Raw genomic sequence first — 12808 nt, forward strand, 5'->3', positions numbered from 1 at the left:
GAGGCAGACTTGGTAACTAAAGCCCTCAACGATTATCCCGGAAAATCTTTTTCTTTATAAAGAGATCTTAGCTCTTTGGTTGAAAACTAAGCACACACTCAAGTTGAAATTTGGAGATTTCTGTAAGCAAGAGACTCAACGCAGGCACCAAAAAGGAGGCTCGGTGGGGAAAGCAGGCCTCCCCAGCCCACCTGGACTTTCTGTGTTTCCTTCCCACTGCCGTTATCATTCCATCTGAATTGATGAACCAGAGCATTGCTAGTCATCAAACAGATCAGTGTGTTGTCCTCACACCTTCTCCTGCCTTCCAGGTGGCCTTTGGGGAGCTCCTGGCAAAAGTCTTGGGTTTCCCTCAGACCCAACCACTCAGTCAACAGGCATTCACTGAGCACTGAATATGTGCCAGCTGCTGATCTAAGTGCTAGGGACACAGAAATGGGCAAACACAGGCCCTGGCCTCAAGGAGCTTGCATTCCATTGGAGGGATAGCACACAATTAACATGGTACATGCTTGTGTCTCCCCCCAGGGACAGAGTGGTCAGTTATACCCTGGGCCGCAGGCTCCCGACTGATCACGTCAGTGGACAGCTCCAGTTCCGATTTGAGATCACCTCCTCCATGCACCCAGGTATTTCCAGTATCAGCCTCTGTCTCCAGTTGGACAAATGACATTCACTACACCTTCCTTCCCAGGCCCACCTGGAGCTGGCTGAGGTGGAAGAGGAGTCCACTTCCTTTTGCCAGAGTCCAGAAGCGTATAGTGCCTGCTGATGGCCCATCTGAAGGGCTGTGTACTCCTCTGTGTTGCTAAGTCCTATCTGTATCCCAAACCCCACCAAAGGTGAAGAGCAAAGGCCTTGGGCTTGGGGGTTGTAGCTCTTGATCTGAAAGGCAATGTAGAAGCCATCAAGTCCAACCCTTTGTGTTACAGATGTGGAAACTGAGGCCCAGAGATGCCCAGTATCACAAAGCTAGTTTTTGAGTCAAGATTTAATACCAGGTCTCCCCAACTCCAAGGCCAGTGCACCATATTGCTTCTCCCCAGCCTAGTATACTATGCACCAAAAGTCAGGCCATCACAAGGACTCAGCAAGAATAGCCATAGGTCATGTGTTCCCAAATAATCACAAAGTTTGGGATCAGGGAGCAAGCAGTGGGAAGTCAAGCACTTTCCTGCTGCTGTGAGCCTGGGATCTTTCTAACAGCAGAGGAGGAATGAAAAATAGAAATCTTCCGTTATCCCATCTTGCCTGTCCCAGTATGGAAGAAGAAGAATCTGCTGAGCCTTTGGGATCTCTGCCTCTCTACCCCTAATGTTTAATAGAGGGTACTCTTTTGGGGCTGGAGGCTACATTGGGCCCAAAGTGGGATCTGCCCAGGGCAGGGACACCAGCCTCTGAGGGCTCCTCGTGTCTTCCTGGCTCTTTTGTCTCAGTTTGCTTAGCAAGAAGAGCCACTTTGGCTGAGTCTGGGTAAATCCATGAGCAAACACCCTACAAGGCTGATTCTTTGAAACCCATCTCAATTTTCTTCCCCTAAAACAAAGTGAACTCATCTCTCTTGTATCTAAGAGGGTGATCTAAGGCTCACTAGGGACAGTTTCTCTCTAGGGAGTGAATTTTGCTAGTAAATCATGAAAATAGTTAGGGTCCAGGGAGAACTGACACCTTAGGGAGAGCCACATTGGGTCTCAGGCACCTTACACAAAGATAAGTGGAGGAAGCTATTGGACTTTGGCTTCTCACAAAGAGCCAGACAGCCCTTGGGCCTCTGGCAGCTTGCAGAGAGCTAGACAAGACAAGACAAGACAAGACAAGACAAGAGAAGCAATATGGCATATGGATGAGTATTCCTGAGAGTCAGGAATAAGGAGAGGGCAAAAGGAATGGACCTGGGATTTCATCAGTGTAGGGAACTCCCAGGTGAGGAAAATCCCTTAGCCAGTGCAAGTCAGCATCTCCTCTGCAACTTACATTCTCAGGAAGTTGTCTAGAGATAAAATGACCACCCAGAGTCACATAACCAGTATTGATCCAGGGCAGAATTTGAACCCAGGTTTTCCTGCCATCAGGGCCAGCTCTTTGTCTATTGTGCTACCCTGGGAAGACATGGCTTAAATACCACCTCAGACCTAATTAGCTGTGAAGCTGACCTCTCTGAGGGAGTCAGTTAACAGGCATGTATTAAGCACCGACTATGTGGGGGCACAGTGCTTGGCACTGAGGATACAAAGAAAGGTACCATCCCCCTTCTGACTCTCAAGGTGCTCTCATCCAAAGAGACACAGTTTCCACATCTGCAGGTAAAGGGGTTGGACCAGAAGGCCCCCAAGGTCCTTTCCAGCTTGGAATGTAGAGGCATGGGACTCTCTGGCCTCTCACATGATGCAGGGATTCAGAGATGTCATCCTGGGGTCCACAGTTTACAGACTGGTCCTTGGTTTGGTTTCAGGGATGAGTTTGTTTTCCCATTTCAACAGGCTTGGAATTCAGGCAGCTGTCCAGCCTTCCTTCTGCCCAAACCACACCTGCTAGTTCCTTTGCAGCCAGGCTACTTTCCCTACCCTTTCAGGGACAGGTGATTCAGACAGAGAATAAGAGGCTGAGGGTGGGGCCAGCCTTGCCCAGGACTTCAGTGACCCTGGGGCCTCTCCCCTTTGGGGCAGATGGTCTTGGCTACTGTAAAGCTTCAAAACTCAAACGTGAAAGTCATTTTTTAGCTTCAAGACCCTAAGCTTTCTCTCCACCATGATTAATGGGATCTGGGTTTTCCCACAGAGCCTGGGGCAGTAGTAAATTCATCAATACAATCCATTGAACACTCCGAAGGGGAAAGCCCCTGGTTCTAGCCTGGAGGGTTCAAGCAAACCTTCCCTGGCATCCTCAGCCCCCACTGTCCTAGGCACAGTGTTCCTTGGAAAGGCTTGGGGTACACAACAGCACCCCCCCCCACACACACACACACCCTGACTCTCCTCAACAACGGCCCCTAGCTAAGCCTTTAACACAGTGTCCTATGGTGAGGTGAAAAATCTGTTTCTTTCTTTTTAGCAGATGATGAGGAGATCTCCATGAACACTGACCCTGAACCAGCTGAGCTTCAGGAGAACACTCTGAACAATCTGATGGAGGTCAGCCTCCCTGAGGAGACCACATGTGTCCAGCTGGAGGGGGAGGAGAGCAGGGAGCTGGGTCAGCCAGACAGGGGCAGAGAGGTGAATGGTTTTGGCAGCGACAGCCTGGAGGGCCCCAGGCCACCTGAGGAGTCCGGCAAAGAGGCAGGAGAAGATGGCGAGGATCATAGTGAGGCTGCTGAGATTTCTGAGCCTGTGCCAGCAGAGGAGCTGCCCTCACTCAGTGCGGAGGACCTCGATGCGTGCCCAGACACTCCTCCTCCTCCTCCTCCTCCCTCTCCTCCCCCACCCCTGGAAACCAGCAATGGCCTCTCAGCCACACAAGATGATGGAGAAGCTCCCCCTAGTGCAGAGGAATTGGGGGCAGAGGAGGCCGGGCCCGAGCCCCTGGCTGGTGAGGGTCAGGAGAAGGAGGAGGAGGAGGAGGAGCAGGTGGACGAGGGGGAGGAGGAGGCCGAGGGGGACGAAGGCCTGACTGACTTGCAGCCGGAAAAGGACGGCCTTCGCCTGCGGCCCTCGGTGAAAAGGAAAAGCCGGCCATGCTCTCTGCCGGTGTCCGAGCTGGAGACTGTCATTGCGTCGGCCTGTGGCGAGCCCGAGACCCCACGCACACACTACATTCGGATCCATAACCTGCTGCATAGCATGCCCTCGGCTCAGGGGGGCCGCGGCGCAGAGGAGGAGGAAGAGGGCGCAGAGGAGGAGTCCACGGTGAAGGACGTTTCCGAGAAGGACGTGGTCAGTGAGGCTGAGACCGTGGCTCTGGACCCACTGCACCTTGAAGACGGGCCGGAGGCAGGGGATGCAGAGATGGGCAGTGCCAGCTTGGTGCCCCACAGTCCATCTGTCCAGCGTCTCTTGGATCTGAACAGCGGCTCTTTCACAGACAGCGAGCCCCGTCCCAGCACCGGCAGCGAGAGTGACTCCAGCCCCCGGCAGGGCCGCGACAATGACTTTGAGGGCTGTGACACGTCCTGCTACAGCACTTCCTGCTACAGCACGTCCTGCTACAGCACGTCCTGCTACAGCACCTCCTGCTACAGCCCATCCTGCTACGAAGGTAACAACCGCTTCTCCAGCCACACGCGCTTCTCCTCCGTGGACAGCGCCAAGATCTCCGAGAGCACCGTCTTCTCCTCGCAAGACGACGAGGAGGAGGAGAACAGTGCGTTTGAGTCTGTGCCAGGCTCGGTGCCCAGCCCGGAGCTGGACAGGGAGGCCGGCGATGGCACCGCTGCCTGGCCAGACGAGCTGGCTGCTCCCCATGGGAATGCCACAAGAACAGCAGATGGGCTCGAGTCCCCAAGCGCGGGACCAAGCAACCGGAGAGAAGGTTAGACCCAAGCCTCCTCAGGCATCACAATAGAAGCACCAGCTGGGGAAAGAATCGGAGGGCTTTCCAAAGTAGGAAATGATGAATTTTAGTGGCCAGCCCTCACTCAGAGTGGTCTCTTCCTATCTCATTCCTGTACAGCTCTGAGCCCACCGGTTCTCAGAGAATCAAAATTTCCAAATAGTTGCATGTGGGCGGGTTCCTGTGAATGATATCGCTGAGAGATACCACATCCGCCAGCTAATCTTGACATTGGCCAAAATGTGACCAAACTCTTAAACAAAATGATCCTGTGGGAGAAAAAGATCTGTCTCCAGTATCATTTGGACAATGTTAACATTAGGTGGCAAGCAGGGTTACTTCTTCATAAAGCACATGGCATATGTTATTAGCCAATGAATGTTGGTCCTACTGTGGTTTGGACTTTGGCCATACCCTATCCTTACACATATGACCAAGTATTGAATTATAACTCTTCCATGATTCCTGCTTAGGTTTCTATAAAGAACGTTCATATAGGCAGCCCACAATTTTCTGAGCTAAGGGAGTCAGCAATGATGTGGATGATATGAAACCCTTATAATGGGAGAACTCACATCCTTTGGTTATGTAATTTTTATATAAATTTCCTTAAACAGAACATTCATCTTTCAGAATATGTTTACTGAAGGTTATTTTAAAGTTAATTTGCATTCCTTAACCAGAGATTTAAAAATAAAACTTTTGTGCTAATAAAGGTCAGTAACCCACAGAGGAAAAGGAAATTGAACTGGAGACCCTGTAATTAAGAATAATAATTAAATATAATAATGCTTCAGTGACTCAATTTAGTGCAAATTTTAAGAGAAAAAACAAAAATGCCCTACTCACATGCCAAATAAGTTAAGAGGATGAATCTAAAAACTATTCAATAAACACATCAAGTTGTTTTGCATCTAAAATTTTCCATCATGGCCAATTAAAAGAGAGAGGCAAAAGAAGCATGGAGAGAGATGATGGAAAATAGAAAGGATGGACAGTGACAGAAAGAAAGAAAAGATAAAATGAAGACAGAAAAGGAGAGAGCAAGAAATAGCATACACACAGAAGAAGGGAGGGAAAATACCAGCCCACACACACAATCTTAAGGAGCAATGTCTCCATAACTGAAGCCTTCTAAAATAATGTCATAAAGGAGCATTAAGCTGTGCTCTATTTTCTTACTGTGGGCATAAGTTAAGGCTTTCCCTTTCTGGATTTTGTAGGTGGGTTGAATGAGATCAAGAGTTGGGTCTGGCCTGAAGGTAGAAGGTTTCTAATCTCTAATTTGGATAATGTTTAGCAACTAACTGTTTATTTTACCTTTTACTCAGTCTTGGTAAAAAGTAATGAACATAATCTGTGCTGGGCTGTTAACACTCCTTCCCCTACTGTGGCCACCCCCCACCCCATGTAGAAATCTATGGTGAAATTAAGACAAAAGCTGGTTTCATTTCTTCCCTAAGACACCACCAAATGATATCTGGGGGAAGCTAAAATCTTGCCTCGGTTCACCCACCCAACCACAAATATGGAATTGAGCTCTGGGTCTAAGTGTGTAAATGGGTGTGTTTGGTAAAGAGATTTGCTGTTGACTTGTCTATGTTATATTTCTATGCATATGTGCCTTGTCTGCTCTGGCTTCTTTTCTACACAATCAACCTAGAGGTAAGGAAGTGGAAGTAAGTCCTTGGAAGCCCCCCACAAGGAAGACAAGGCAAATCTAAAGGACAATGGTTAAAACCCAGTGGATACCAAAGTCCCTGGCCATTCACCAAGAGAGCCCATGGATGGACATTCCAATGGCGAGTGGTATCGGGGTACTTTCTCTGGTTCTCTGACCCATAAAATTAGGATGAAATCACATGGCAGAGGGAGGGAGCTCTCACTTGACTTCTTAAGACATGGAGGACTCTGAGTAAGTTTTCCAGTGTACTGGAAAGATTTCTCAGTAACTTCAAGAAAGGTAGGTCAGTCAGTAAGCACTTACTAAGTGCCTACTACATATACCAGGCATTGTGCCTAGTGCTGAGAATACAAAGCAAGGCAAATACAATCTCTGCTCCTTGCAGTCTAATAAGGGAGATGCCACAAAAACAAAGATATACAAAGAGAATGTGTACCAAGTAGATGGGAGGCCATCTCTTCCAGAGGTTGACATGATTAGCTTTTAGCTGAGTTTTTAGCAGATGACACCATTTTTCTGAGTTTTAAAATGTCCCTTCCCTGAGCCCCTAACCCAGTCCCTGGCATTATCTAACTGTGCAGAACATGTTACTTCTTCCAAAACCTCCCTTTCTCTCAGCCCTGGGTCTCTATGATATTTTTCTTAGTTTAAAAAAGGACAAGTGATGGAACCTCCTAGTTATGTAATTCAACCCCACTGGTTCCCAAATCTGCTCCCAACTGAGTGAGGAAGACTTCCCCAGAAGGACCCAATAGGTCAGCCTCGTGTCTGGGGACAGGGGAATCCATGTGTGACCCATTCTGTGTGCCAGGGTGCCATCTTTTCCATCCTCCATCCTGCTCCCATTCTATTGGCTGAGATGTTTGTTATATCATTCCATTGGCTGAAATCCCCAAAGCAGTTAAAATCCATTCCATTCCCCACCACTCCCAGGCAATGGACACCATTGTTTCAACTGGTTAGTTAGCTGTCTTTGGCTTTCTTGGTAGAAGGAATTAGAAAGGAGAGAAGATTTAAAACAAATCACCACAAAATAAAAGACAAACCACCTAAACCTGCTGTTGGACCCAGGAGAGTTGTCCCTCTCATTTTGTGATATTCTATCATGAAAACATTGACAGACACTAAAAAGTTTCACCCCCAGAGGTAGGACTCCGCCCATAGAGGGGACTCAGCCCAGAGCCTTGGTAAAGCTTTTAGGCTCTGGTAAGAACAGACCCCCAAAAAAGGGATGAGGGGCACACAAGAGCTTCCCAAAAAAACAACTTTAATCCATTAACACCTAATAGGGGACACCTGCTCCCAATAAGAGATGTGCATTGGTCTGCCCATTGCTCAGGTTTTCCTGTTTGCATGTGAGTCCATAGAGTGAAATAGCCATTAGTATATCTGCTGGCCTGCTCACTCTATCTCGTACCTGACCAATGGAGCAGAGAAAGTGGTTTAGGACAGGCAAATACTCATTAGTTCTTCTTAGGGACAGCCTGAGAACTCACAGAGGTCTCTGGCTTCTTTTCTCACAAAACTCAGCTTCTCTTATTTTGGAGAGACGAGATATGGAATTCACTCTCCCCTGGTTCCCCCAACTCTCCTTTGCACACCCTAATTTACAAAAGCCAAGTGCTTTATGGAGAGAGAGGAAGAAAGAAACCCACCTACCTGGCTCTGTATTGTCTTACTTAACAGAGGACCATTTGTACCAAAACAGGTCCGTGTGAGGACTACTGGCTTCGGTCAGGAAGGACCAAGTTGGGTTAGAGCAATGCAGTGACAGTCTAAGATGTCACCTCCCAATGCATGCCAGAGCCCCTTTGTATGGCCAACCCCTCCCAGAAATTTCTTAGCAGGCATCATAGCATCATGAAGTGTGATGATGTCTCCCCCAGAGCTTTGTTCAGGCTTTTCTGAGGTCTAGTCTGACAGAGCAATCGGCCCAATGTCTTGACTTGGGAATGCATTATATGACTACACTAAGGATTCTTAAGCTCTTCTAGGGTCTCTGTCTTTTTTACTCCTCATTCAACACTTTCTGTTGTCTCCAGTCCCTTCTTGTCTTGTCTTTCTAACTTTTGTCTCTCTTTGTCTCTTGCCCTCCTCACCCTCCCTGTGCCAAAGCAGCTTCGTTTGCCTGTTTCCATCCTAAAAACAGTCCAGACTCCTGTTCCTGTCTCATACAGTGCCCTGGGCTTCTGTCTCTACTCCTCAGCCCGTAAACCTCAGATTTTTGGTACACCTGTCTACCGGCTCCATCTTGAATTGGTTTTGTCTGAGAATTTCATAATGAAAATCAAATCCCACATAACAGCCACAGGGCATCTCTCAGTTGGGACCCACCCAAAATCAGAGCTGTGGCTGTGTAGAGACCAAATAGGACCTCAAAGCATACCTTGATTGACCCAAGTAAAGCAGTTGGGTCCTCAGCAGGGTCTACTAAGATGTTCTTACCTCCTTTTCCTGTACCTTTTCCCCCTTAGGAGAAACCACCCCATTAAAAGCCCCAACAGGTCCTGGTCTGATCCTTTGTTTTGATCTGAGTGGTTGGTTACAGGCCTTTGGGTCCATCCTTTTCCTTGTTCTCCGCCACGTGAATGTGAAAGCACCATGGGCATAGGACTCCCAGCTTCACCACAGTGGTTTGCCTGACAGAGGTACTTTTGAATGACTTTGCCACAGCAATGTGTGAATCTGAATATCTTGACTGTCTCATCCGTAGGTGATTGCCCTTTACTCCAAAACTCTCAGCCAGTCGGCCTGCTTCCCTCCCTGAGGCCTGACCACCATCACTACCCTACTATCGATGAGCCTCTTCCACCAAGTAAGCCTTAGTTTTTAATATTGATTTCTGAACCCTTCCTGTCAAGTCAAAACAGGTTAGTGTGTCATTTCTGAACCAGCCCTGCTCCAGTCCCAATTTTCAAAGAATGAGGTTTTCATTATGTGATCATAGGAGATTAATTGATGACTTGTGATCCTTGCTACCACTGAAGACTGGGACACAGCATTGTCAGGAATCACAGATGCCTAGTGAAACTGTAGGAAGTCCTCCAAGAATCCTTCTGGGATTCCTCAAATTCAAGGGGCCACCACTTTGGAGGGGAAAGTCGAGGCTGCCTTTTGTGCTCTGGTGGAGGGATGATGTCCTTAGCATCCTTACATTTAGGACACCACATACTGCTCTTCTCCTAGAGGCCATTGGCATTTGCAAGCATTGGCATTGGCTACATCAGTCATGGGGTTTGTTAGATATTCCTAGGTGAAATTAGTTCTTCCTGGACAGCCAGGAGAGCAGTTTGTCCTGAGGTACCCGGGTAATGGAGTGAAAAACAACTATGTCTTTGTTGGCAAATCTCCAGGGGCCAATTCTGGGTTCAGATTCCTTTTCCAATCACTACCAACTTCCATATTTAGCATCTGATTTTTTAAAAACAGGTCCTCTAAGATGCAAAGAATGGACTTTATCATTGTTTGTTTCCATTCTTGCCTCCTGTGCCCATCCAATCCCACGATGGTTTTGGCAATGAGGATTATCCATCCATTAGCACAGTGGAGCCCAAGAATAGCATACCTTGCTCATGAATGGTCCAGCATGTTGGGCTTTCCTGCCTATTAAACAACAAACCATGTTTCCTTTTCAGGACATGGTTTATCAGTTTAAAAAAAAAGCCCTGTGAATCTTATACAGATGGCTAGCCTTAAACTCAGTGTGATTTGTCACCTAACATTGGTTTAGCATTATGCTCCAAGTAGAAAGTAATACAAGTGAATTACAATCCCCCAAGAGAATCCAACTTAGAATTTGTCTAAAAAGAAATACTCTGCATTTCTTACTATCTGTAAGATAGTAAGATAATATTCCTTTAAACTCTACTCCCTCCTATCCCCTCCCTGCCCTCCTCTCCTCTTCTTTCCCCTCCCCTTCTCTTCTCTCTGATCCCCTCCCATTTCCCGTATCCTCTCCTCTTCCCTAGAGCCACACACTGACAACAGTATTCACACATACAAATACGGAATATCATTTTTATCTTCTATAAACATTTGGGGAATAGGTATTTTAAAAATTATTTCCCAGAAGGCTTTCTCATTGTTGAAAATGGTCATTCCCAAAAAGATATTTAATGTTTCCATTTTCTGCCTAAGAGACACTAAAGAACAATGGATTGGACTTATAATGGACCACCCTCTCAAAGTCTCTTAGAAGTCCTAAATAATAAAAAGGTCATTTCACTCTTGCCATTGTATTTACTTAAGCTGAAGAGTCTTCAGCATCACCCCCTCCCCAACTCAGATGGTGTGAGACCAGATGCTACATCCATTTTTCTATTATATCTCAGGAGAACACAAGCATTTGGCTCTAAAGATGAAGGATCTTTAAATAGCTGCTGAGCACTGAACCCAGAGACTCCATGCAAACACATAGTGACCAGCCCATCACACCCAAAGCCGGAGGACTCCCACCTCGAAGACAAAAAAGATACTTCTAGTTTTGTTTCTTAGCACCATTTTAGCCACCACAGTTTTAAACTTGCTTCATCCCATTCCGACACAGGAATCCAGTGTTGGCCTGACACAGCCTTAGACCATTTTCTCAAGTACCTGACCATCTCTGATTTCCTATAAGGACATTAAAAGAAGTGATTGTAAAACAATCTCCCACCACATCTCTCTAAAACATTATCATTAATAAATGATATTACATAGGAAAAAATTGACATGGAATTAATGGTGATGATGCTAAATGGCTTGAAAGTACAATGCACTTCCTACCATACCACACTGCCCCTTCTCTGAGACCTCAAAATTCAGTATTAGTATAACCTTGATCAACACACTTGCAAATATAATTATCTATGCTGTGGTTAATGTTCGATAATGAGCTATTGCGCACGTTAACCAAGTACTGTTTGACATCACCCAGATGGACCATCCAATGTTCCATTTAAACTAAATGCCAAAAAAATCTTTAAAGAAAATCTATCTTGACTGGGTTTCTCTTGTTGAATGTTTAGATTGGATGTGGTATTTGTTGGTATTTAGGTTTCCATGGAATGTGGAGTCCATCAGTATTGGGTCCGCCCATCACTGGACCACATCCCCGTGGATGTATAGCTTCTGACACCAGGCCTTGAACTTGGGTCAACTCTGAAGCTAAATTCGATATACAAGCGATGTTACCATTGCCATGTCATTCTGGAATGTTCCCGCACAACGACCTGTGCCTGCCCTCCCACCCAGCACCATCGCTCTTTGCTTCTCTGCTCTCATCGCCTTTTGCTTCATCCGTCCTTGAACCCAGTACCTTTCCTGCAGAAATGCCCTTGAATTCCATCACATTTCCAGCACTGGCATTTGGATGCATAGACAGCAGGGATACTTAGCCCCTTAGAAAACTCTTAGCAACATGAATCTCTGAGGTCAGAAAGCCTCCAGACCATGTTACTATGACCTGTGGACAACTTGTGAAACAATAATGTTTCCACTATTTTAGTTTTGGGTTAAAGGCCTGCTCTTTTTTTCTTCTTCTTTCTTTTGGAGGGAGGAAGGCAGGGCAATTGGGGTTAAGTGGCTTGCCCAAGGTCACACAGCTAGTAAGAGTGTCAAGTGTCTGAGGCTGGATTTGAACTCAAGTCCTCCTGACTCCTGGGCTGGTGCTCTACTCACTGTGCCACCTAGCTGCCCCCTACTCACTGTGCCACCTAGCTGCCCCCAAGGCCTGCTCTTTTGACCTGGCCTCTCTTTAGTTGGGGGGGGGGGGCAAAGCAGTATCAACAAAAAAACCAATGGATATGTGTCTACACTTGCCAGAACTTTTCCAGAACACCCAGCAGGAGCTGCCTTCCCCATTCTTTTGTACTGTGGATGCAGAGCTCTCAGCAGGAAGTAGTTGGAAACCTGTCCATCCCTCCCTCTACTCAGATAGATGGGGTCTGACTAACATTGTTAGATGTTCTCTTGGCCATTTCCAATATCAGGCATTTTGCAACAAAACATCCTGATTGATTCTCATCATGAGAACCTCAGGATTTTACTCCTCTAGACAGCCCAAGTCCATCTAGCTGATTTACCAAAGAAGGTCCTTTCCAGCCTGCCTGGTCCCAGCTCTACCCCAAAAGGCTTAGCCAGTCCTTCATTAGAAAATGAATGATAACCAGGTTCCTTCCAATCAAGGCTCTCATTTGTAAACCAAGTACTCAGCACATCGAGTTTTTACCCAAAGAGTCAAGTAATCATTTAAGGCAGGTCAGATCTGGAGGCCAGAAACCGTCCCTCATATAACCCGCCCCTCACTCGATGATTATCATTTCATATCCTTTGCATAATTGTCCCTTTCCCTTTATTCTCACCTCTCCCCTTCCAAGTGTTCAGCTCCTAGGACAAGATGTCATCACCTTTTTTTGTTCATGGACCCCTTGGGAAGTTAGTTTGGTGACTATGGACCCCTACCTTCTCAGATTCATGCTGTTAAATACACAAAATAAAATAGTTAGGATTGCAGAGAAAATTTTAATGATGTAGTCATTACATTTAAAAAACGTAAAACAAATTCATGGAGCCCAGATTCAGAAGCTCTGTCCTGGAAACTCATCGGAATTTCGACTAGATGACCCGGAGTGGTAGCAAGTTTGGCCACATCACTGC

The 12808-nt window shown here is 46.7% G+C and overlaps 1 protein-coding gene across 1 annotated transcript in view; it reads left to right on the forward strand.

Annotated features, from left to right (window-relative positions):
- The window catches only part of HECW1 (HECT, C2 and WW domain containing E3 ubiquitin protein ligase 1), a 163876-nt gene that overhangs the window by 89020 nt on the left and 62048 nt on the right, over positions 1–12808 (forward strand). The window contains exons 7-9 of the mRNA XM_036739447.1: positions 529–629; positions 3052–4467; positions 8886–8987. Coding sequence (XP_036595342.1) covers positions 529–629; positions 3052–4467; positions 8886–8987 — 1619 coding nt within the window. The remainder of the gene's footprint in view (positions 1–528; positions 630–3051; positions 4468–8885; positions 8988–12808) is intronic.

This window comes from Trichosurus vulpecula, chromosome 9, assembly GCF_011100635.1.
Source record: "Trichosurus vulpecula isolate mTriVul1 chromosome 9, mTriVul1.pri, whole genome shotgun sequence".
In the NCBI taxonomy this organism is placed as follows: domain Eukaryota; kingdom Metazoa; phylum Chordata; class Mammalia; order Diprotodontia; family Phalangeridae; genus Trichosurus; species Trichosurus vulpecula.